The 27,367-nt window shown below is 43.3% G+C and overlaps 1 protein-coding gene across 3 annotated transcripts in view; it reads right to left on the minus strand.

Moving 5' to 3' along the window:
• cntnap5a (contactin associated protein family member 5a) overlaps positions 1-27,367 on the minus strand; it is a 145,721-nt gene that overhangs the window by 28,880 nt on the left and 89,474 nt on the right. For all 3 annotated transcript variants that reach the window (XM_026145972.1, XM_026145975.1, XM_026145974.1), the window contains exons 9-17: positions 26,262-26,405; positions 25,980-26,145; positions 21,901-22,007; positions 17,919-18,038; positions 14,433-14,633; positions 5,373-5,529; positions 3,989-4,116; positions 3,038-3,208; positions 801-1,019 (exon numbers count right to left, since the gene is read on the minus strand). In XM_026145972.1, the coding sequence (XP_026001757.1) occupies positions 801-1,019; positions 3,038-3,208; positions 3,989-4,116; positions 5,373-5,529; positions 14,433-14,633; positions 17,919-18,038; positions 21,901-22,007; positions 25,980-26,145; positions 26,262-26,405 (1,413 nt within the window). The remainder of the gene's footprint in view (positions 1-800; positions 1,020-3,037; positions 3,209-3,988; positions 4,117-5,372; positions 5,530-14,432; positions 14,634-17,918; positions 18,039-21,900; positions 22,008-25,979; positions 26,146-26,261; positions 26,406-27,367) is intronic.

Raw genomic sequence — 27,367 nt, forward strand, 5'->3', positions numbered from 1 at the left:
TGCAGGATTTGAAAAATCCTAAATCAATGCTTTTTAAGACATTTAAGACCTCAAGAAATAAAAATGAACAGTGACTAAATGAATTCAGGCTTATTGCTAAGCTCAGGTCAGAGGTGCAAAGCTCCAGTGCTCGAGGGCCGGCGTCCCTGCTGCAACACACCTGAATAACATTAGCAAGCCTTGACTGCACGCTGAGGAGGCAGTCCAGCCATGTGACTCCTGTTACAGCAGCTCATGAGTGAATGCACAGTGCAACACAAGTACTTTCTTAAGATTTATTGAGATTTACTGGAGCAGGGTAAAAATATAAAGTCAAACTTCCCTTTCTCTTGTTTTTCCATCTCCCAGAGTTCTCCTAGTTTGCTGTTCATCCCAGAAAATCCCATCTTTATACAGAACCTGCTTACGGACCAGTTATTCCATGTTGATATTAGCAAAGCATTAAAACAAGCAAAACAAGTGACACGAAGCCTCTGACGGCAGCGTTGTTCTATGAAACAGGAAGGTGTGGACGTTTCCTCTCAGGCTCTGTGAATAACGATATGCCCAAAGTTTGACCAGCGAGAGCCAAAAATGACTTCGTACCACAGCTTTACCTGAACCTGCTGACCTGAAACCTCAGGGGTCACTGCTGCAGGCTGACTGGATAACTGCATGTGTGAGAAGTTAACATGTATTCATAATAGAGCACCCAGGGAGAGCATTTCTCTACAAAGGCATGTTTACATGTTTCTGCACTGCCTGTTTAAAAGTCCTTTAATGCAGACCTGAGTAGTGGAGTGGGTGTGATCTCAGCCTACCTACGAACAGCTGGCTGCTGAGCCGTAAGCGGAGGTGTCCGTCAGCCGGAGCCTCCAGGAAGCGGAGGGGGAGCTGGTCGACCTGCACGGAGGCCTCCTTGGCGTTGCGCTCCGCCCTCACGTAGTGCCACTGCCTGTCATTCAGAGGGACGTGGGACTTCACGGACAGGACCGCCGGACCGTTTCCCACGTCGAAGGAGAAAGTCACCACTGAGGGAGCTGGGAGCCACACACACACACACACACACACACGCACACACGCACACGCACACACACACACGCACACACACACACGCACACACACGCACACACACACACACACGCACACACACGCACACACACGCACACACACACACACACGCACACACGCACACACGCACACGCACACACACACGCACACGCACACGCACACACACACACACACACACACACACACACACGCACACACACACACACACACACACACGCACACACACACACACACACACACACACACACGCACACACACGCACACACACACACACACACACACACACACACACACGCACACACGCACACACACACACACACACACGCACACACACGCACACACACACACACACACACGCACACACACACACACACACACACACACGCACACACGCACACACACACACACACACACACACACACACGCACACACACACACACACACACACACACACACACACACACACACACGCACACACACGCACACACACACACACACACGCACACACACGCACACACGCACACACACGCACACACACACACCATTCAGGTCAGACTGAATGCGATATTAGGTTTTTATGTTCTTCTCTATCCTGCCTTTCTGATGCAATCTGATACAATGCTGCTGGGAGAACCTGATGACCTGCATAGATTTATGAGCGGCTCAGCTGACAGCTCGTCAATATTTCACAGTGTCTCTGATGCTGCATTCATACATAATGGCTCCAAATATCCTCACCATTCCTCCAGATAGGATGTGAACGCAACACACTGCAATCAACAACCTTACCTTTAGCTAATGACACAGCGCTGTGGAACTGCATGTGATGGCTGCATATGCACTGCGTACTAAGATGAACTAATATTCTGATTTTCTTAAATTTTCCACAGTCAGTCTGATTCATTCCTGCTTCGGTGAACACATCAGGCGTCACTGCACAGGCCACGAAGAGCGACTTTGTGACAGCATGACATTACTGGTGCGTGTGTCATTAGGGTTACATCATTCAGTGGAGTCCTCACACGCTGCTTCTCTGGGAAATTAGACTGTCAGCAGGAGCTAGCATGTCCACCTGAGACTGATCAGCAGGCTTTAGGAGGCGCTCTGTGCTAATACGTGGGTACAACACTGTCGTAATCACAGACTGATTAGTAACCAGGGTGGTTTATAAACAATACCACCATGGTCATGTCATGTTAACAAGTTGTTAATTTCACTAATTAAATCCATTTCTACAAAGTCACCCATTTCTAAATCATCAGCAGTTTCAGACATTGCTGCTGTTTCTATAGTTTGTCTTCAAAATGATCTACTTACCCCGGCTACGCTTATTAGCACAAACGAGGTGTTAGCGCTGTATTTATGGATGCAGACTGCTAATCAAACTATTCCAATAATGAGTTTTCCACTTGTGGTTTTGGTCACATTTATTCGTTTTATTAAATATCTGTTACGTCTTAAAAAGCAAACACGGCCTCTCCTGAACCCTGCAGCCACGTTTGGCCCGCTTGGATCAGCTCGTTACGTAGCGCCTGCATGTACACGGTGCTTTTGTAGTCTTAAGGCTCAGAGTCACATTTTAACCGTACACTCGTGCTGCACTTTACTCCACACACAGTCCATATGATGACACAGTGAGGCCTACACGTGTCATCACAGTGCTCTGCTCTGATAGCAACCTGCAGGCTGCACGTTATGCTTTAAGCAGGTGTCGTTAAAAACAGTGTTATTTTCATCATCACAGAGAAGACATTCATAACAGCTATGCACACACACGTGTGTGTATGTACATGCACTCATGTCCATGTGCGAACCCTCTGATTTATTCCACTGTCTAAATGTTGTTTTATTACCAGAATCAGATCAAACACACGGCAGCAGCTTAAACATAACCTTAAGCTAATGTTTCCCAGTTATGACTGAACTGCTCTTGTTTGTAGTTTGTGTGTATTGCACGTCTCATACTGTAGACACAACGTGCACTCACAGCTAAGCTCGACTCTGATGAAGTCCTTGAGGCCCTGGTTCTCCAGGAACACTCCAGAAGGAGCGCTGGTCTTGAAGTAAAAGGAGATGTCAGACGCCAGCTCTGCCTGTAGGGTGGGGAAGTACAGGTACGACGACTCCTGGTAGAAAGAGGCTGCGTTCCATATCGACCCTGGAAGGACAGGAGGAAGCGAAAAGAACGTAAAGATGACGAAGTGAAGGGAGGAGGCGGTGAGCGGAGAAGCTGTGTCACGCTGCATCTCGAGGACATTTTTGTTCATCAGTGTAAAACCTGTGACTTTTGCAGAGTCTTATTTCCACCAGCAGGTTTTCAGTCCAATGCAGCACATAAAACTCAATAACTCTTGTTAGGAGAGTTCATTGCCATGTGATGCTGAGATCAAATACTGAGATCAAAAATTCCTGTGAAAGAAAATCAGTCTTTTACAAGATACTTTGGTTCTGCAGAGAAGATCGAAAAGCAAATAATCCAAGACATCGGTGAACGTGCAGCAACCGTACGTGGCACACAATAGGTGACATCACAGGGTCTGAAACACTGTAGCTATCCTCTAAATAATTTATACATTACATGCATTATACATCATCAGCCAGACGGTTGATGTGTTTAAGAAGCTTTGATAGCTGCTATTACACTTAAAATAGACTTATTTGGGGGCGGGGGATGGGGGAAGCTGGCACGCTTAAATTCTAAGACAAGCAGCACAAAATCAAACCCCAGCCCTCTGCAACACCTGCAGATATTTACTGGAAGCGAACTGAAATCTCTGTGATCCTGCCTGCACCACAGATGAGGCTTTAACTCTCGATCCAGCGACAAACATAAAAGCACAAGTCGCAAAGACATTGTGTGAACATTTTGTGTCTCTAATCAGCCTCCATCTGCAGCCAAATCTGGAACAGTAGCTTCAACAGTGAGGTGATCACCTACTGTCTCCATAACAACGCAGAGGGCCGATGTGGTAGACAGCCTGCGAGCCCATTCTGTCGGTGTCTCCGATCACTATCTGGCTCACTGGTAGGTGGTCTTTGTAGGAGAGGACTCCTGTGTCATTAGCCCTGTGACAGAACAGAGAAAAGAACCGAATAAATAGTAATACACCAATCCTCAGGGGCCCGATTCTTTCGTGGGGGTCCAGATAAAGGCTGACTTTCAGCTCCGTTAGCACAGAGCGCGCGGTAAACACCCCATAAAGGGAACCATCTATCACAGAGCACACATTTGCCTGTGAAAACATGGAGCTGCAAGCAGGAAGGCTTTGGAGTGGATTAACGCAGCATAAACAAAGCCATTGAGAATGTTTAAACTCCAGCACAGCCTTTGTTTCTTCATTCATGGCTCAGAAACGATGATGAGTTTAATCAAAAGTGAAATATTATGTATGAGCTGTAATTAATCATTTTGGATTAAACTGTGCTATACGAAATTGTCAAAGGCATTTTCACACAATCCCAAACAGATAATGAGCGGCAGAAATCGGAGTGTGAAAATGACATCGAACACTGTATGATCTACTCGCTTCATTTTTAGCAGACAAATTTCGACAAAATCCTGGAACCTGAGCTGCTCGTGGTGGTAGCGTTCCCTCTGGGAGGAGCACAACGGCGACTCGTTAGTCACATGGTCTGTCTCACAGTTCATGGATAAACCATCCATTTGTCATTATTTCATGTGTCCTTCTGTTTCCTACACACAGCTGTGGTCTCACATCAGTGTGGATCAGATTATCACTGCCTCCTACAAAAAAGTAGGTTCTTTGTAAAACGCGGATGTGTGACATCAGCTAAAGAGACGACATGTCCAATGTTTTAAACACAAACAAGCTGAGAAACGTGCAATAAGAAAATAAATGTGTGTGATGGAGAGGCTGCCAGGTACAAAGACGGGCAGCTTCCACAAGAAAGGTGTTCCTGACTGAAAACACACACACACCCTGTCCAGCTGTAGTGAGGGGTCTGGGAGTCGACTGGCCCGTCTGCAGTCAACAAAGAAGCTGCAGTAAGTCCTTTATCAGAAAACCAGGGAGGCTCGAGAAGCTTTCAAAGGCAGAGCAGTGTGTGCAGCACATCCAGTGATGATGCAAATGATGTAAAGATGAAACAGAAGGTCTCGCTTCCTAAATCTAGAACGCTGCACTGGACTCTTTTACATCAACGTGAGGTTTAAATGATTTATCATCATTTTTGATTGTGTTCGCTTTAACCTTTGGTAGCTGTTTAAATCTTTTTGCAGTAGCAGTTTTATAATTCACCTACAGGATACAGAATAGTGTTCATGACGTGAATAAAAGCAGCCATGTGTGCGCTGTCTGTACCATGTGTCTGTGTCAGCATCACAGTTGCAGAAGTAGTTCATGTCAATGCAGTTCTCCTCCAGGCTGCAGGAGCACTGCTGAACTCCAGGCAGGAAGCCTCCCCAGTAGCTCCTCTTTTCTCCTTCCCGGTCCAGCCACCACGAAAGCGGACTGCCATCTGCAACCAAACCACAGTCAGCACGCCGCTGCAAAGGACTCACACAGTACAGCAAATATAAGTAAAACCACTGGCTTTAAAAAACAACATGAAACCCAAAGACCGTTTCTTTCTTTTAATTTACAACAACACCATCGAAAAGAAGTATGAAATAAAATATTATTATTATTGTTTCTTTTAAATGCTGTGATGTGATAAACAGTGAAATGACGCCACACTACCTGAAACCAAAAACATAACTAAAGGGTTAAACAGCTTCAATCAGTGTGACCCTGCTCTGCACAGAGGCCAGCTGGCATGGAGAAGCCCATTAAGCCACATGTCACAATGCATAATCAGTGTTACATGCTGGGGGGCTCTCATCCTGCAGCATTATAGGCAAAGATTTATGTATGGATACATGTCACAGCAGTGAGCAGTGGGGTCAGAGGCCGGAAGCATCCCTGTGAAACTCACTTTAACATCATCCATCACTTTGGCAAAACTGGTGACACAAATGTTAATTGTATGCATAAGTGAGGAGCTACAGGAACAATGAGTATGCACCAACATTTGCATTACAAAGGATGGGAATAATCCACATCTTTATCCTGTGTATTCATCGCTGTCCGCTGTACATTTTAAAATAGTCCTGAGACATCAAACAGGAACACAAACCACAACAGGCTACAATCAATACATCCTGCAGGACAGGTCTCTCTAATCACATCCTTTAACTGGCTGAATACTGACAGGAAAAATGTGTTTCCTGTCTCCTTCACAGAAATGACTGTTGTGATACATCGTTGCCCAATGTATCACATGTATGTATCAATGTATCACATGCATGTATCAATGTATCACATGCATGTATCAATGTATCACATTCACATGTATGTATCAATGTATCACATGCATGTATCAATGTATCACATGTATGTATCAATGTATCACATGTATGTATCAATGTATCACATGCATGTATCAATGTATCACATTCACATGTATGTATCAATGTATCACATGCATGTATCAATGTATCACATGTATGTATCAATGTATCACATGCATGTATCAATGTATCACATTCACATGTATGTATCAATGTATCACATGCATGTATCAATGTATCACATGTATGTATCAATGTATCACATGTATGTATCAATGTATCACATGCATGTATCAATGTATCACATGTATGTATCAACGTATCACATGCATGTATCAATGTATCACATGCATGTATCAATGTATCACATGTATGTATCAACGTATCACATGCATGTATCAATGTATCACATGTATGTATCAATGTATCACATGCATGTATCAATGTATCACATGCATGTATCAATGTATCACATGCATGTATCAATGTATCACATGTATGTATCAATGTATCACATGCATGTATCAATGTATCACATGTATGTATCAATGTATCACATGCATGTATCAATGTATCACATTCACATGTATGTATCAATGTATCACATGCATGTATCAATGTATCACATGTATGTATCAATGTATCACATGTATGTATCAATGTATCACATGTATGTATCAATGTATCACATGCATGTATCAATGTATCACATGTATGTATCAATGTATCACATGCATGTATCAATGTATCACATGCATGTATCAATGTATCACATGTATGTATCAACGTATCACATGCATGTATCAATGTATCACATGTATGTATCAATGTATCACATGCATGTATCAATGTATCACATGCATGTATCAATGTATCACATGCATGTATCAATGTATCACATGTATGTATCAACGTATCACATGCATGTATCAATGTATCACATGTATGTATCAATGTATCACATGCATGTATCAATGTATCACATGTATGTATCAATGTATCACATGCATGTATCAATGTATCACATGTATGTATCAATGTATCACATGTATGTATCAATGTATCACATGCATGTATCAATGTATCACATTCACATGTATGTATCAATGTATCACATGCATGTATCAATGTATCACATGTATGTATCAATGTATCACATGCATGTATCAATGTATCACATGTATGTATCAATGTATCACATGTATGTATCAATGTATCACATGCATGTATCAATGTATCACATTCACATGTATGTATCAACGTATCACATGCATGTATCAACGTATCACATGCATATATCATAATTCACGTCGGCAGTAATGACACCCGGTTACGCCAATCGGAGGTCACTAAAATCAATATTGAATCGGTGTGCAACTTTGCCAAAACAATGTGGGACTCTGTAGTTTTCTCTGGTCCCCTCCCCAATCAGACCAGGAGTGACATGTTTAGCCGCATGTTCTCCTTAAATTGCTGGCTGTCTGAGTGGTGTCCCAGAAACGATGTGGGCTTCATAGATAATTGGCAAACCTTCTGGAGGAAACCTGGTCTTGTTAGGAGAGATGGCATCCATCCCACTTTGGATGGAGCAGCTCTCATTTCTAGAAATATGGACAAATTAATTAAACCCCCCAAAATATGACTATCCAGAGTTGGGACCAGGAAGCAGAGTTGCAGTCTTACACGCCTCTCTGCAGCTTCTCTCCTCCTGCTACCCCCCCAAAAACCCATCTCCATAGAGACTGTGTCAGCTTCCAAAAAGACAAAAAACAAACTAAAAACCAGCAACAAACAACTTAAACATAAACAATCACAAAGAAAGAACAATACAGTATCCACATCTGAACCAAAGAGTAAAACAGTGAAATGTGGATTATTAAATATTAGGTCTCTCTCCTCCAAGTCTCTGTTAGTACATGACTTAATAATTGATCAACAAATTGATTTACTCTGCCTTACAGAAACCTGGTTGCAGCAGGATGATTATGTTAGTTTAAATGAATCAACACCCCCGAGTCATTCTAACTACCAGAAACCTCGAAGCACAGGCCGAGGGGGAGGTGTGGCAGCAATTTTTCACACTAGCCTATTAATTAATGAAAGACCAAGACAGACTTTTAATTCATTTGAAAGCCTGATGCTTAGCCTCGTCCACCCCAGCTGTGAAACTCAGAAACCAGTCTTACTTGTTATCATCTATCGTCCACCTGGGCCTTACACAGAGTTTCTGTCTGATTTCTCAGACTTTATATCTAATTTAGTTCTGAGCTCAGATAAAATAATTATTGTGGGTGATTTTAACATCCATGTAGATGCTAAGAATGACAGCCTCAACATGGCATTTAATCTGTTATTAGACTCAATTGGTTTCTCTCAAAATGTAAAAGAACCCACCCACCACTTTAATCACACTCTAGATCTTGTTTTAACATATGGCATAGAAACTGAACATTTAACAGTGTTTCCTGAAAACCCTCTCCTGTCTGATCATTTCCTGATAACATTTACTTTTACAATAATTGATTACACAGCGGTGAAGAGTAGACTTTATCAAAGTAGATGTCTTTCTGAAAGCACTGTAACTAAGTTTAAGAATATAATCCAACCACTGTTATCATCTCCAATGCCCTGTACCAACATAGAGCAGAGCAGCTATCTGAACGCTACCCCAACAGAGGTCGATTATCTTGTTAATAATTTCACCTCCTCACTACGTACGACTCTGGATACTGTAGCTCCTGTGAAAACTAAGGTCTCTAATCAGAAGTACCTGACTCTGTGGTATAATTCTCAAACACGTACCCTAAAGCAGATGACTCGTAATCTGGAGAGGAAATGGCGTGTCACAAATTTAGAGGATCATCATTTAGCCTGGAGAAATAGTTTGCTGCTTTATAAGAAAGCCCTCCGCAAAGCCAGAACATCTTACTATTCATCACTGATTGAAGAAAATAAGAACAACCCTAGGTTTCTCTTCAGCACTGTAGCCAGGCTGACAAAAAGTCAGAGCTCTGTTGAGCCAACCATCCCTTTAACGTTAACTAGTAATGACTTCATGAACTTCTTCACAAATAAAATTTTCATCATTAGAGAAAAAATTACCAATAATCATCCCACAGATGTAATATTATCTACAGCTACTCTTAGTACCATTGATGTTAAGTTAGACTCTTTTTCTCCAACTGATCTTTCTGAGTTAACTTCAATAATTACTTCCTCCAAACCATCAACGTGTCTTTTAGACCCCATTCCTACAAAACTGCTCAAAGAAGTCCTGCCATTAATTAATGCTTCGATCTTAAATACGATCAACCTATCTCTAATGATCGGCTATGTACCACAGGCCTTCAAGCTGGCTGTAGTTAAACCTTTACTCAAAAAGCATCTCTAGACCCAGCAGTCTTAGCTAATTATAGGCCAATCTCCAACCTTCCTTTCATATCAAAAATCCTTGAAAGAGTAGTTGTCAAACAGCTAACAGATCATCTGCAGAGGCTTATTTGAAGAGTTTCAGTCAGGTTTCAGAGCTCAGCACAGCACAGAAACAGCTTTAGTGAAGGTTACAAATGATCTTCTTATGGCCTCTGACAGTGGACTCATCTCTGTGCTTGTCCTGCTAGACCTCAGTGCAGCGTTCGATACTGTTGATCATAATATCCTATTAGAGCGATTAGAACATGCTGTAGGTATTACAGGTACTGCACTGCAGTGGTTTGTATCATATCTATCTAATAGACTCCAGTTTGTGCATGTAAATGGAGAGTCCTCTTCACACACTGAGGTTAATTATGGAGTTCCACAGGGTTCAGTGCTAGGACCAATTCTGTTTACATTATACATGCTTCCCTTAGGCAGCATCATTAGAAGACATAGCATACATTTTCACTGCTATGCAGATGACACCCAGCTCTATCTGTCCATGAAGCCAGATGACACACACCAATTAGTTAAACTGCAGGAATGTCTTAAAGACATAAAGACCTGGATGGCCGCTAACTTTCTGCTTCTTAATTCAGATCAAACTGAGGTTATTGTACTCGGCCCTGAAAAGCTTAGAAATATGGTATCTAACCAGATTCTTACTCTGGATGGCATTACCTTGGCCTCCAGTAACGCTGTGAGGAACCTTGGAGTCATTTTTGACCAGGACATGTCCTTCAACGCACATATTAAACAAATATGTAAGACTGTTTTCTTCCATTTGTGCAACATCTCTAAAGTTAGAAATATCCTGTCTCAGAGTGACGCTGAAAAACTAGTTCATGCATTTATTACTTCCAGGCTGGACGACTGTAATTCATTATTATCAGGAAGTCCTAAAAACTCCCTGAAAAGCCTTCAGCTAATCCAAAATGCTGCAGCAAGAGTCCTGACAGGGACTAGAAAGAGAGAGCATATTTCTCCTGTTTTGGCTTCCCTTCATTGGCTTCCTGTTAAATCCAGAATTGAATTCAAAATCCTGCTCCTCACATACAAGGTCTTAAATAATCAGACCCCATCTTATCTTAATGACCTTGTAGTACCATATCACCCTATTAGAGCACTCCGCTCTCGCTCTGCAGGCCTACTTGTTGTTCCTAGAGTATTTAAAAGTAGAATGGGAGGCAGAGCCTTCAGTTTTCAGGCCCCTCTTCTGTGGAACCAGCTTCCAGTTTGGATTCAGGAGACAGACACTATCTCTACTTTTAAGATTAGGCTTAAAACTTTCCTTTTTTCTAAAGCATATAGTTAGGGCTGGACCAGGTGACCCTGAATCCTCCCTTTGTTATGCTGCAATAGATGTAGGCTGCCGGGGGATTCCCATGATGCATTGAGTTTTTCCTTTCCAGTCACCTTTCTCACTCACTATGTATTAACAGACCTCTCTGCATTGAATCATATCTGTTATTAACCTCTGTCTCTCTTCCACAGCATGTCTTTATCCTGTCTTCCTTCTCTCACCCCAACCGGTCGCAGCAGATGGCCCCGCCCCTCCCTGAGCCTGGTTCTGCCGGAGGTTTCTTCCTGTTAAAAGGGAGTTTTTCCTTCCCACTGTCGCCAAAGTGCTTGCTCATAGGGGGTCATATGATTGTTGGGTTTTTCTCTGTATCTATGAAGCGGCTTGAGGCGACTTATGTTGTGATTTGGCGCTATATAAATAAAATTGAATTGAATTGAATTGAATGTATCAATGTATCACATGTATGTATCAATGTATCACATGTATAGAATAAATATAGAATAAAAATATATCATATCCAACATGATGCAGCAAAAGCAAATGTGGATTTTGTTATAAGGGTTAATAAACATCTCAGTTTGATCTTTTCTGATGCTTTGGCTCTGACAGGGTTAATATTCACAATCTTTGCACCCACACAGATGAGGGCTACTATTTAAGGGGGATGACAACTTTAAAGTGCACATGGTGGGAACTACTAGGAAATGTTGTGTGTCTGTGTGTGGGGTCAAACTGTGGGCTAAACACAAATAGCCCTACATTTAAATCAGCGTGTGAAGGTTTGTATGCAGTGCAGGGGCAGCATTCAGCTCATTAAATATACTCTGAGCTATAAATATGTGAGGGGGAGGGAATACATCAGTGCTCCTTCTTCCCACAGGACTTATTGTCCTGTAGTACAATAGGTCCCACAGGACAGGATTTTCCTTCTGTGTCATTTAGTCAAATTGAAATTTTGTATTGTTGCAATGGAAAATCAGGATTTGTGGTTTGAAAATGTTTATCTAACTTAACATGTCAGATAAATTTGTCCTTAAGTTAATATTGACTTCAAGTCAAAGGTTTAATTAAATTAGAGTCATATTTCATATTTCCAGTCTGTATGTATGCTCTAGAAATGAGAAACAAATGAAGACCACAGCTCAGAGAGGTCAGTATCATCCACTTCCTGATCGTCCAGCAGCACTGAAGCAGAGCGAGTAGAGCTTGGGTGATGCTGCGTTTTGCAGTGGATGCAGATTTTAAGATAAAAAGATTCAATACACTGACCTCTGTCGCTGCTGGCAGCAACGATCCCAGAAAACTCCTGTGACAATGCTTCAGGCTTCATTAAGTTTTGCACCTTAACAGCCTGACGACTACAACCTTCTCTAAGCTTCTCAGCTACTCTGGATTACATTCAAACCAAGTACACAGCCTGTTTAAATTCAATTAACACTGAGGTCTCGGTTTGTCCTCCAGTCAAAATCAGAGAACAGAAACACTTCTGTCCATATTATTTGTCTATGTTTGCACCTGCAGTTACCTTTTACCATTTTAGTAATCTTACAGGTTCACTGCAACATCACACTGTGCACCATCAGTCTTAGTCATGTAACCTGTCTGATGGTTGTACCTGATGCTGCAGAGACACGTGGCTGTTGCGCTATTTCTTTCAAATATGTCCTCTTTGGGGTGGACAAGGAGGACACAGGCCAACAACAGGACAGCTGGAGGACACAAACAAAGCTTCTGCTGTTACAGCTCAAATATTCTGCCCCACGTTTTACACACACCGGCAACAGGTGGCGCTGCCCCTATCGTCCAATCCTGTTAAGCATAAGTGGACGCATGGACGGAGGACGGTCTGGCACGAACTCTCACGCCTGACTCCACTCACTGTGTGCTTAGCTGTGATGCTGCAGGTGGTGCTGAGAGCCACACTGGAATCAATGATGACATCATTTGAATTCATTTGATTTCCTGCATAATGAATTTTTTTGTGTTAAAAATAAGACAACAGATGTCCCAATATAAAGTCACCTGACGGTGCAACAGCTGACAAACCAATTTTCACTTGGTGCTATTTTCTATTTTCTAGGAGCCACTTTAGCACAGCTTTAAAAACAAGTGTTTAAAAAGTGAGCCGTCTGATGTAAATTCCAGGGTAAGTTCATAAAGGATGCATCTACAGGAAAATCTTGCTAGTTAAAAAAGAAAATGTGAAAAGAACAAAGAAGACTGCTGAATAGGACATCAAAAAGACGAGTAATTAAAGCGCTGTTGTGAATGTTTAATACTAATTCACTGTCACGTTAAAAGCCACAGTTGCCTCAAAGCAAACTGAGTTCATTATGAGTATTTAATAAAGAAAAAACAACATGTTTAAAATGCAAATCACACCAGGGCTGCGTGGTTTCAGTACGAGGACATGACTGAACATCTGTGTTCAGGCTGGCAGTCAGAGGACATGCTGCACAGCAAAACGCCACAACTGGAGGTGAACTTCAGATGTTTTTGGCAGGGCTGCACCAGAAAACCCAGCGGCCCCTTTGAACAGCTACTGCTGTTGTTTTTTCTGCTAAATTAGCACGATGAGTGGCATCTCGTCTAAGAGCGATTTGCATATTCTGTTGAGTAACACTGTTGGTTAAATGGATGCTGTTTATACCTGCACGCTCAGAGAAGTGGATTACAAAAAGACATTTGACCTTTTTTCCACAGGAGATACGAGCGTCCAAACAACAAAGACGGCCGTTACAAAACTCCGACTGTTTCTTCGAGTGTTCACGCAGCTATGAAATACGCTGTTCTGGCTCTTGTTTGATGTCTGGGGTGATAATGAACTTGTTTGTTTGTGCACACATGCTACCCAGGGAACAGCAGAATCATGAATCTTTCATGCTTTAAGCGCGAGTGCTCGGATGTTTGGAACACCATAGGTGCCAGAGATCTGAGATGAATGTACACCAAAAGATTGGACACAGCCTTTCAGGTTATTGTTAAACTATAACAAGAGTAGGGAAGCAGTGGGCGAGGGGATGTTGAAGGGGGCAGCCGCTTCCAACGTGGCCCCGGGCTGACAGCCTGACAATGCAACACAAATAACACAACGTTCAGCTGCTTCATTTGGATGAGACCACTCAGTCCCACAGTGGGGGGGAGCCAGCCGTGGGGTCAGCAAGCAAATGCATGTAAGAGCATATAAACAGGTTTGCCCTGTATTTCTGCTGACGCACGTGTCCAGTGTCTACTCGTCTGAATCCAGTGCAGCTGTTCTCAGTGATGTGGTACTGGTGACAGCACGGGACATGTTTTAGGACAGCCACTGACCTTTTGTGTTAAAAAGACGGGACTTCCTGCAGTTGTAAACCACTTCCTGTTGGCACTGTTCCGACCCAGATACGATGGCACGTAGTTGTTTGGCCGAAGCGCTGTAGTTGAAGATCATGACGTGAGGTTTCTGAAGGGATGAGGTCTGAACTGTGACCGGAGCTGTGCTGTTGTGGGACAGCACGGTCCACACCTTCTTCTCTGCAAGAAAAATGTTCCCGCGTTACTGTGAAGCCAACATCAGCACCTCCTGCACCAAGATACATGCTGTAGTTTGGGAGCATTTCAAGTTGCTATACATCAACACAACTGTTATATCCCAAATGTTAATAATGTGCATGCATGAAGTCCGTAGTAATTACATAAATTGCAAAAAAGTAGAAAAATCGTATAGAAAATCTTTTTTGGTTTTTTTTACAAATATTTCTAGTTAGAGAAATTAAAGAGGTTCATCACCCGAAACTGAAAATAGAAAAAAGTTGCACGAAATAGTTTCCAACCACAGGAAATTTATTTTGAGTGTCTTCATAGTTTTCTTTTTATATACTGCAGGAAAAACAAAAATAAATATTCTAATGCAAATTTGCAAAAAACCAGCATGTGCATCGAAATGAACTGTTTCCAGTGTAATTTGAGTTCGATGCAATTTTTGCAAAGCTACATGTGGAAGGAAACCGTGACCGAGGACAAGCTGAATGCATAAGATGTAAGTACAACTCCTCCGGTTTCATATGCAACAAAAATTATTGTGCTAGTTTATGTGGTCGCAATTCTACCGAGATTTAAAAATAGTTATGCAAAACGTGCATAAAGGGCTAACTGAAAATGACTTGATTGGCAAAACTCTGAAGTAAAAAACAAACAAACAAAGACATGACTTATCATTTGTTATTGACGAAAAAAAAAGGGATCCACCCCCCACCCTCCACCTCATGATGCTAAAGCCAAATGGCTGCTCTCTGGGAGTTTATTAATCGACATAATCAACTTTAATTTAATGCAGTGTGAAAAAAAATGCACAGAAATAAATTATTTTTTTCAAGAATAATTAAATAGATTCAACATCTTTGTTCAACAGAACTGCAGACTGCACAGATGGTACCCAAAGGAAAACGTACTACAGCTTACTGGGGTGTTTTAGACTTATTAGTTACTATATACAGTAATGGACTTCTATACATTTTACATCAGATTAAAACTTTGGGTGTAAGATTCAGATAATTATTTATTAAAAGCTCGACATTTTAAATGAGAATAAGAAAGAAAAGTATGTCTTTGTGCCCCCTTTTCCCTGTTCATGCCCTATCGGCCCCCCTGACTAAACTTTTCTAGATCCGCCCCTGCACAGTTACCAGCCGTCAGCTGTAGAAAAGGATCCTGGTGTAGAAAGTAATATTAAATACATTCTAACAGCAGCTGATCAAGCTTAAACGTGCTGCTGTTGTTCAGCCGCTGGTTTCCTCTTTCTGGCGCGAAGTGGGCGATAAACAAAGAAGAGAGACGGACTCGCGACAGAAAAGCCGATCAGCTGATCATTGATCAGTATCACGATTGAAGTAGCAGCAGGAGAGGGAGGGAGAGAGAGAGGCAGTCGCTCCATATCGGTTGTTAAGCTTAACGCAGGAATGCTTTACAAACATTCAGAGATGAACTTACACACTTGCTTTACTTCTCTCTGGGAAAACTTCCTCGGAGATGAAATGCTGGTTTGGTAGCGAGGCTACAAATACACACAGCCGCTCTATCACGTGACGCACACTGCTGCGATGTGCTACTGTTATGAGCTGAGTTACGGCGTGTGGCAAGTTTTGTGAGGTGCTTTCGTGATATTTAATGGATCGGATTACATTTTTTATTTCTCTCCGATATCCGATCCAGGTCAGTATCGGACCGATACGTAATATCGGATCGGTCCATCTCTACTTCAAACCCTACACTTTGAAAAAGAACCTGATTTTATTCGTATCCACATACGAACACAGAATATTCTGGATAAAATCAGACGGCTGTGTCCTACTTCATGATTATTCTCATCAGGTTGGCAGGCTTACAGTTATTTACATCTCTAATGGATTCCTTAATTGAGGTCAAGTTGAGACATATTTGCTGCAGAACGACTGAGATTTTCAAGGAGACGACTGAAAAAACAAACCCTGGACGAGAGCAGCAGAGAACACCACGTTCGCTCTGTAATGTCATCACTGCTACATTAACCTTGCAGGGACGAAGCAGCTGGGAAAGTTGTGACAGCGCGGTGACGAGCACGGCCTCCAGAGTGTCAAAACTCAATATGTTTTGTCCTATATGTCATGCAGACTGTGGATCAGCTCGTGTCCCTCTGCCTGTCTGTCAAAAGTCACATCTCAGGTGACACAGAGCATATTGTGTTTGTGCCATCAAAAGCTCTTTCTGGCTCCCAAATCACAACACCCACACTGGTGACATCAGTCTGCTCCCACAGCTCCCAAACACCAACACCAACCCTCTCCCAAACGCAGCCTGGTGCCACGCGATCACTGTCGATATCTGTGCTGCCGACAGCGACATTCGTAATTATTTTATCGACTCCTCTGCCTCGACGTAACTTTCCTCGTTTCTCCACGAGCAACAGATAACTGCCGAGATTTCAGAAATCAATGGGCAAATTTCTGTGAAAATGAATGTGGATATTCCTGTTTGCAGCACGGCGAGTGCTGCAGACGTGACTTTGAGCTGGGATCAGGTCAAAACCAAAACTTTTACCCAAGAAATGTGCAGATTTATGCATTCCTTCAAACGACTTAACAGTTTAAACGTTTTCATGGCACCGTGACTCGCCCTGCATCCAAAACATCCAGAATTACTGTCATGAAATGCACTGTGCAGGGGATTAACCCTTGTTGACGTTAATGACCCGAGCCTCTGGAGGCCACTGGGAGGGGGCTCAAGATCTCTAAGCCTGTCAAGTTGTAATCTTTTTTTAATATATTTTTAACTGGCTTTATTGGATGGATACAGGGAAGCGAGAGGGGAAGACATGCGGTAAAGGGCCACGGGTCGGACTCGACCCCAGCCGGTCGCCCGCTCATCCGACTGAACTAACCCGGTGCCAAGTTGTAATCTTTTTGATTTGAGAAGCAACAAATCCCACATTTCTGCTCTCAGCCATACTTGAGTGGACAAGATGACCTTTTAATTGAAGCATCATTCATGAAGACACCATGAAAACCTTTCCCTCTGATTAAAGATCGAGGCAACAAAAGGCAGCATGCTGCATATACATAAAGAACCAAAAGATTGGAAACAAATGAAAGATTAAATCTGTGTTTAACACACACCGAACATGCATTTAAAAACCCTCAGGAGGTCGCCTAGACTGCTGCTGGCTCTGGATCAATGCAGGCTAATCTATAAGCCAGTGCACTCTTTACTCTGAGCTTTCTCTGTGTTCTCGGGTGATGTTGAATGGAGTAAAAGGTGACAACACGAGGTCTACAATGATCTCACCTGTCATGTTGCAGTATACCTGTGTGGGCCCCAAAGGACCACTCCCATCTGGATCAATGAAGTAGAAGCCCGATGAGCTGCCACTCAGCTTGTAGGCCTCACAGGAAGACTCGTAAATGGCTGCAAGATGCAGAGTGGGACAGAAATCAGTCAGTCGTCCAACAATCAGCCCACGCTCTGACGGCTCTCGATTGGATGAGTCATGAATACACAAAACCTATCTAAATGTATGAACTCTGTGCTGTATTATAGAAGTGAACGATGTCCATGCTTTGGCTTTTTTCTTTATGCTAATTATGGCACCAACATCCTGAACCAGTGTCCTCCACACAAATCGATTCACATCAAGGAACATCTTAAACATCTTCACAGAGATACACACTAACAGAGGCCTTTGTTTGTGGCAGTGACTGTCATTTTAATGGGATGAAAGGACAGCAAACAAACGTTACTGCCTGCTGCTGGCTTCATAATAACTTCTATTATTTGATGAAAATAATTAAGTCAAGTCAGCCTATTTGTACGCCATGTTTTTCAAAAATAGAAGTCAATGTAACAAACTGAGATAAATGGCAGAGACATCACAAAGCATCCAAATACAGAAAAGCAAAAAAACTCAAGGAGAACAATTAAAACTACATGACAGCACAGGCCTTTGTGAGCTCCTCTAGATACCACAGGATCTGCTTTGAAGAGCCAGATGAGGCGAAAGACTAACATGACAGCACGAACCTTTAGTTTAGACCCACGGCAGGATGATGCCCCCGAGTGCCTGAAGAACCAGAACACCAGCGACATAGTAGCTCATCCTGTTCATGCTCAATCATAACTCACAGGTTACTACCTCTAAAACAACAGACATGACCCCTATGGGCTCAAACTGTGCTCATAAATATTTTGTACTTGTAAATCAGACGGTGTAGCTGTGAAATGAATTTTGTAACCTTGTGTGTTTGTAAAAAATATTCACAAACGTTATTTTTTGGACCGTAAGGCGCACTGGATTATAAGCCCGGCTACACGAAACAAAACAGTCAGAGTCTTGCTTCCTCCACTTCCGTGCCATTGATTCATTACTGCTGAATTCTCTCACAGCGGCTCTATTCCCGTGTTGTTGTAGTATATAATAATAATAATAATGGATTGCATTTATATAGCGCTTTTCAGGGCCCTCAAAGTGCTTTACAATACCACTATTCATTCACACTGGTGATGGCAGCTACGGTTGTAGCCACAGCTGCCCTGGGGCAGACTGACAGAAGCGAGGCTGCCATATCACGCCATCGGCCCCTCTGGCCAACACCAGTAGGCGGTAGGTGAAGTGTCTTGCCCAAGGACACAACGACCGAGACTTTCCGAGCCGGGACTTGAACCCGCAACTTTCCGGTTACAAGGCGAACTGTCACTTCTTTGAGCCACGATTAATGTCTAACCTCGTATTGTGGATGGATTATCTCAGTTGTTCTCCTGACTGAAGTTTGGTCCTTTTATAACATCCTGCCATGCGATTACATTTGTCTCTTTAACTTTTATCAAGTGGAAAAGTGTTAGCGTTCATCCTCCAGCTTCAGTGTGTTTATGTTATGCTAACATAGCTATTTGCTAGCGATCACGTAGCACATCATTATATACCAGCTAGCCCAACTTCAGTAACCCTACAAACGTCACTGCTGTTTAGTTTTCTGTCTTCATTTATGTTGGAAGTGAGAGCAGAGCTGTACGTTTGAATTTCTCAGAAATCTCTCAGTCAGAACATGCTATATCATGTTTCGGTGGAAGCTAGCGAGCTAACTTCCTGCTAACTTCTGACTCCGTTAAATGTAATAAATCCTGTTTTCATGGATGCCTGATGTTTAACTTAATTGTTACACCTGGTAGAGCAGCAACACTGATCATTTTATTAAAGATGAAAGAATTTAGCGAGTTTTTAACTCTCAGTGATGCTGTGTGTTTGTTTGACTTTGGGACCTGAAGCAGACAGAGTTTAAGACCCAGATTAGCCATAATGCTCCAACAATCCATCAAGCAGTGCGGTTTCTGACAGATTTTTGAGCGCTGTGTACATAAAATTATTTCGAGCTCAGTAAGCACAACCAGAATTCATACATAAGGCGCACTGTTGATTTTTGAGAAAAGTAAAGGACTTTAAGTGCGCCTTATATTGCGGAAAATACGGTAATCATGTTTTTGTTAGGGTGTGGTTACAAAGGAAAAGAACTCAGTAATTAGCTTTTACCCGGGTATTTTTGAAAACGCAGATTTTTCTACACGTTTGCACCTTTCGTCCACACGTCAACGCCGTTTTCGGTCACTGAAAACGGAGATTTCTAAAAGCTCCGGCCAGGGTGGATATTTTCTAAAACTCCGTTTTTGCATTTACGTGTGGACGAGAAAAACGGAGAAAACGCAGCGTCAAAGGTGTGCGCCTTTTTTGACGTCACAGTGTGCGCCATGTTATTGTTTCGGTGAAATGAATTTCTACAATACTGTTAATTCTACTCTCTGCAGTGTTTAAATGCTTACATATACACACAGTTACTGTCCCTCCACACATACGACTCGGTTCTGCTTCTATGCCCCAGCTTTGTTTACTTTTTCCCACCGAGGCTTCTAGACTTCTGATTGGCCAACATTTCTACACGGTTAGGAATCTACCGCCACCTGCTGCTTTGGCATGTTCATAGCAGCGTTTTCCTTCATTTCTGCCTTTACGTGTGGACGGGATTGTTTTTTAAAACGAAAACGGAAAATCTCAGTTTTCAAAAATACCCGTGTACGTGTGGACGTAGCCTTAGAAAGACACAAATTCTCATCTATAGATGCACAAACATAAATCACTTCACAGCTACACAGTCTGATTGAAACTGACCTGGAGAACACTTTGGCCAAAGACTCACATACACACACAAACACTGCAGGAGGATCAGTGAATCTGTGGATTGTGGAAGGAAAGATGACAAATACCTCATCAGTCCTTTGGCCACATAAGTCTCGAGTTTACTAATGAATGTTTCCAGCCACTGCATCTGTCAAAGCTAACAAGTCTCAGTTATGATGCTAGTGCCAGCCAGTATAACCAGGATAGTAAGGTGCTGTCCAGTGGAGTGTTTTCTAAAACCACCCAGAGGGCAAAATGAGACCTTTTTGTCACAGTCATGCAGTTTGAACTCAGCACGAGAAGTGTGTGTGTGTGTTCCTGTCTAGCTATCTTTGTGAGCACCGAAATCTCACTCACGGTCCTCACAAGTTTGAAGCATTTTTGAGGCTCAAAATGTGGTTTTAGTGTCAGGCTAGGGAAACCGTGACGTCAATGAAGGTCCTCACTAAGATAGCTGAATGGGCTTGTGTGTGTGTGTGCAAACTCCAGAGATGAAGCCAGACATTTCTGAATGTCATTGAATCTGCTGAGTGTTTTCAGACTCTGTCAGGTTTCAGGTTTTGAGTCCAGACAGAAAAGTTGATTTCACGTGTTTACGGGGAAGTTGATGAAAGGCCCTATTTTTAATTCAGCAGATGATCTTATCTGCCATGTTCTCTCCATCAGCCAAACACGACTGCGTTTGCCTGCATATAAACAAGATATCAGTATTCTGGGGCAGGGGAATTTCACACATACTTTCCAACAGCCGTCTCCACAGCAAATATCAAGGCGATGTCATAAAATGACAGCCGTAAGGAAAAGCTCCTACATGCAGAGTCAGTCTAAAGTCAGCCAGTCTAACACTATTTAGGGTGTAGCGAAAAAAGATTCTCAGAATTTTGAAAGTGAGAATAGCAGCATCGGTTGTAAAGGTCTTGTCAAGTCGAAGCAGGACAGCTTTTTTTGCTCTGCACAGGTGAAGAAAGGTACGAGCGAGGCTGGCGGATGTGTGCCGAATCGAATGACACAACTCGGCAGACCGAGACTAAATGGGGCGGTGCGGCGGATGTAATGGCGGCTTTGAGAGGAGGTGAAGAAATGAAAGTGAGACAAAGTGCTCACAGTTGTGACATGTCGCTCCAGCATAACCCGTCCCCGAGCAGTCACAGGAGAAAGAGCTCCACATCTGAGAACAGCGCGCTCCGTGCTCACACAGGTTAGGAAGGCATCTGCAAAGAAAGCACAGTTTAGGAATCCACTCATTTACTTAGTGATTGTACCTGATATATGGACATTTGAATCACTTTATTTCCACAGTTTGAACCTTTGATCCAGCACGACGACATTTCGATCCACTGTATGCTTGACTGTACGTTGTTGGGGTGACTCTCTCGACTTTACATGAAGAGTCATAATGTGCACACACCGTTCACCAACAGCACCAGCGTTTCACAGTCTGGGGACTCATCAGCTGAACTTCAGACCATGCACATGAACGAACGGTGAGAAAATTTTAACTCTACTGTCTCAATTTATTCCTACTAATAATAAATAATGATTTTGTATGCTATGTTTAAATGAGCAAACATTTAAGTGGAGATATTATCTGAATGTCAGGAGCGGGATCTCATTCACACCCCTCCCTCAGCCTGAGGGAGGGGTGTGAATGCCTGCTGTCCCCCCCCCTCCTTTCATTCACTTCTCATTGGTACACGGGGATCGGCCCGGCCAGTCTCCTTCGAGGCCTTCCCCTGTACACGGTCCCTCATCCATCATCGCTCATCATAACTGAGCTCGTGAAATAAAACTTAAAGGAAGTTCTTCCTTCCCGCTGACACGAGTGCTTCCCCATCAGGGATCATCTATTGCTGCAGCTTTTCTCTCTAATATTGTATATAAAGCACTTTGAGGTAACTGTTGTTGTAACTGGTGCTATAAGAAGATTTTAGCTTTACAATCTGGAGCTCTAACCGCGGCGATCTTCATCCGTGGTATCTGCCATTCTGCCAGAACTGCAGTTCAGCTGTTTCTGATCCATGAATCTCTGTCTGAGGAACACTTAAACAAAACAGGACTGAGTGGATCTGCAATGATGAACATCTGTCATTACAGTTAGTCACAAAGCAGAGAAGCAGAGTACACTTCAAACCCCATCCATGCGTGTTTTCCTGCGTTCTCCAGAGTCGGATTGGCGGTTCATCACACGACCGTGACACTTCAGTCACATTTCCAGCTAAAGTCACCAATAAAGCTAAGATGAGGGGACATCTATGGACAGTGTGTGATTGTCCAGTGAGGGACAGCTGTATGTGTATATACACACATCCAAGGAGAGGTTTGTCACAGACCTGACAGGCTTTTCAGTAATGACGCTTCTCAGGTTCACAAAGAAAGAAATGCTGCTGCTGTTAGCGTCTGCATGCTATGTTAGCTCAAATGCTCTGCCACACAAAACCACACAGAGCTGAGCAGATCGGCCCTCTGTCACCGCTACCAAAGGGGTATATCTATGCATGCATCTATGATTGGTCCTTCTCTTCAGACTGTAAGCAGCGATTTTAAAGTGAAGGACATGCAACATGCTAGCATGTCAGAAACAACACAGAACAAGTTTTCTCATTGAAAAAGCTGCAGGCAGAGATGTTCTGTCTTTTGACTGCTTGTAATTAATTGATTATCAAAACGTTTGCTAATTAACTTTCCCGTCTGCTGACTAATTGAAAAATCTGTAGCTACCTCCTGATGTGCTGAGCTCTTTCAAGCTTTCAGAACAACTGAGGCTTTAGGAGCTGCTCAGGATGATAACACTTTACTTCCAACCACAAAGAAGGAAAAACAAACAAACCCACATAAATAGGCGGCTTCCAGGCATCTGCATTAGCGACTAACAGAAGCAGTTGTTTTGTTGGTGTTTACAAAGCCGATCTTTTATCCAGCAGGTAAGAAAGAGCCGTGCTCACGTTCCCCTTTATTCGCTCCTGTGCTGTCATGAACACCAGCTTTGAAGTCCCCCAAAAGACTCATTTGCTGTTGATTCATGTTGTGCAAAGTAAAAATAAAAACAAGTGTGAACTGACGCTTTTTCACACACTGCGCCCTTGTCTGAATTTGAGAAAGTGGAGCCGTGGCAGCGCTTCTCTAAAAATAAATGCATCTCTGTCACCTTCAGACAAGAATGCCCGTTAATAGGATTTCACCACAAAACGTGTTTCAGGGAAAATTTTAAACTGCACTCTTCTGATTAATAGTCCCGTCCTCCAGCCTCCTTCAGTTTCACATAATTGCCAGCCTTTCAAGCATGCATCTATAATTTCATGCACTTTTATCTCTCACCTATTAACTGCAGCAGCACAGGCCGGCCGCAACACGGATAAGGTTGCAGCCGTCGGTTTAATTACCGTCGGGCTATTTTCTGATGTTGTGTGCACGGTTGACCTTACAGGTCAAGAAATGACAGCAGCTGGCACACCCAGATGCACACGAACAATAAAGTGAGTCACAGTGTAATTAGACCGAAAGCAAAGAAGCTTCAGTCTGAGTTCATTTCCTCGTATCGTCAAAGTAAAGGCTCAGAACAGAAACGAGGAAATCATAGGTTCACCTCCCTCAAGTTTTCAAATGATTTTTATTAGCAGTTAATTTGCCATTTGATCTCATTCACCCAGTAAATACATCCCAGGACCGAGCTCTCACCACACGGGTGAGAAATCAGATGTCACTGGTCAAGGTGGATCTCACTAACAAACATCCCACTCTCGTATCATAGCAACTCGACGGCGTAAGCTAGCCCTGAAGTTTTTAAATGTTATAATAATAATAAACATTAAGCCTGATAAATCAATCTTTTTCAGGAAGTAAATGGTTATTCAGTGCAAAATACGTAACCAAGCCAACACCAAAGCAAAGACAAACACAGTTAGCATGAAGATGAAGGAGTTTCCCCAAGGAGCTGCTGGAGCCTAAATTAAAGTTCAAGCATAAAGACGGGAGTGCAGGCTGGCATGCTGTGAAGTGTGTGCACTGGATGATAACAGTGACTCTACACAGTGCAGCCCTCTGGCCCACACGGTACAATGTAAGCAGTGGTACTGCTGTATGTGTCATCATTTGAATAAGAACAGGGTCCAACCAAAAGCTGAAGGGTGTCCTGGCTCAGCTTTAGAGATGCACCAAATGTTGGCCTCCGCGATAAAGTGACAGCAGAGGCTGAATGAGGATCTGAGTGATTCAGGGTAGAGCTGCTGTTCCCTCAGTGATGGTTCAGGCTTCCTGTCAGGATGCCTTCTGGATGCATCTAAGCTGAGTAATTCGTCCATCCAAGAGGAGGCCCAGAACATGATGGAAATGTTTTTCACTTGGTTTGACAACATCTCCGATTCAGAGCCAGAGGCTGGGAGATGTTTGGACTACAGTGAGACTGCTGTCCCTGTGGCCAGCAGTAGAAATGGACGTATGGATGGCTGCTTAAAGAAAACAGAGGATGGCTGAACTCATCTTGAGGAGGGTGAGTTTGTACACCGCTGCAGTATCTGCACCCAAGTTTCAGCCATGTTTCATCAAAGACAGCCTGATGCTGTTTGTGTAATCCTAGTGGCAGTTTGCTTCTTGACTGACGCCCTTCAATAAATGAAATCACGTGGAAGAGCACCAAAGCATGCTCCTGGAGCTGCATCTCCTGGAGCTGCATCGCCTTCTTTATTCGGTCACTTCCTGCAGCGCACCGTTCGCCTCACTGACACGGGAGACTGCCGTCGCTCCTGTGTTTGCAAACGCTGGCTTAGACAGCAGACATGTGAAACTGAAGAAAAAGCAGTCTGCATGTTTACTTCAATCCTGTACAAGATCCACATGAAGGTGCTCACAGGGCCCGCAGCTGTGGGGTAATGAGGGAGAGCGCGGCACACAGGACAGTAGGGAGGCAGCTTGTTAGCATAGCCCTCTGCCAGGGAAGCTACTCGCCAGTTTTCTGTTGCACTTTAATTGGACGATCCTGTCAGTTTGTCTCTATAGGACAAGATGTCAGTGACATTCAGGCTGCGCTGCAGGCAGCACGCTGTCATCCACAAATTAACAGAGTGGGCATGGATGAGGCTGTGCTGCCATCTTGGATAATGTTTGACATTCAACAGTCACGTGTGCATGCTTTCAGCAGCTCTACGTCTGAGCCATGTTCTTACTCAAACACATTCAGGATACTTTACCTGTCTTTTATATTGCACGTGTCGAACTGAAGCTCGTTATAATTCCCCAGCAGTCCTTGCTGTACATGACTGAGATTCATCAGCTGGCTGTTGATGAATATGAGCCGCATACAACCCTGGAACGCCGGAGCAAAGCCCTGGCAGTCTGGAGCAGTCGCAGCACAGCCTGGATGGAAATAACACACGATACAACCTTTAGCTTTTATTCCCAGGAAACATTGGGTTAGCGTGTAAAGGAGAACGTCTTAAGCTATGTTAATATTGGTGTGTAAATCCACGAACCTCCAAAGTAAAAGCTGCCTCTGGATTGCACTTGTTCCCAAAGTTCAATAGTGGAGGAGGGCTCGTTATCCACAGTCAGAGTGATCTGTAGGTTCCTGGCGTCGAGGCTCACAGAGTGCCACAGCCCATCGCTGACTCTCCTGCCTGATGAAGAATGGTTCAGTTTGGAAGTTTAGAAGACAACAATATTTATTTATTTTACTTTTGTTAAAAATAGACTTTTGAGAGCTGCCAGTAAATTTCCTGTGCACACACACGCTTGTTTTCACGGACACCACAGGAGCTGCAGAGCTTCCAGCCTCCTCCATCACTCGGAGCCTCCAAACAAAAAGCCTGCCTCCTCCGCCGTGTCACTCAGCGCATATTTTATCATTTAGATGAAGTGAATATGGAAATGTGGAGAAATTACTAACGTCAGCTTCTTCCTGGTTCTTTATTATTGTCAACGAATAACGTGGGTGCATTACCTCCACTAATGTGAAGTAAGCACTGTACCGCAGTCAATCCTTCTCCATCCTTCACTTAAAGATGACACCAGCATCTCTGTTACAGCTGATCACCTACAGTCAGAAGGCTGCAGACATGTGAGCAAACACACTCACACGACTCTGCAGACCAACATCTGGAATATCTTCTGACATGTGTCAGTCAGATTCTTTGTTCCCTTGTTGCTGATGATGACTGAGGAGGTTACTACAGCTGCCTGCACTGCCTAACCCAAACCTTTAACCTGTAAGCCACCAAGTGCTTCACCAAAGTAAAAGTGGCTGTGACAGATCATCACAAAGCTGCAGCCTTCAGGAGGACTGACCCACGCCTCTGTTCCACTCACACTCAGTCCAACAGTGCCCGTGACTTGCAGCAGATCCCTGCATCCCAGAAGAGTCTGAGGGCCGCGGGCAGTTTCTCTGTGTCATGGAATAAGCAGAGTTGCCACAGCAGACAACATTAATCTGAGTTTCCTTCCCTCCTTTCAGGTCAGAAATATAAATCTCACCATGTGTTTGCTGTCTCCTTGCTGCCCAGTCAGTTTGTGTGGCTGCTGCTCATCTTTTAAAGTGTTAGAGTGGCGAACGCTCACACTAAACATGGCCATTAGTATGTAC

Source organism: Astatotilapia calliptera, chromosome 16 (genome assembly GCF_900246225.1).
Source record: "Astatotilapia calliptera chromosome 16, fAstCal1.2, whole genome shotgun sequence".
In the NCBI taxonomy this organism is placed as follows: Eukaryota; Metazoa; Chordata; class Actinopteri; order Cichliformes; family Cichlidae; genus Astatotilapia; species Astatotilapia calliptera.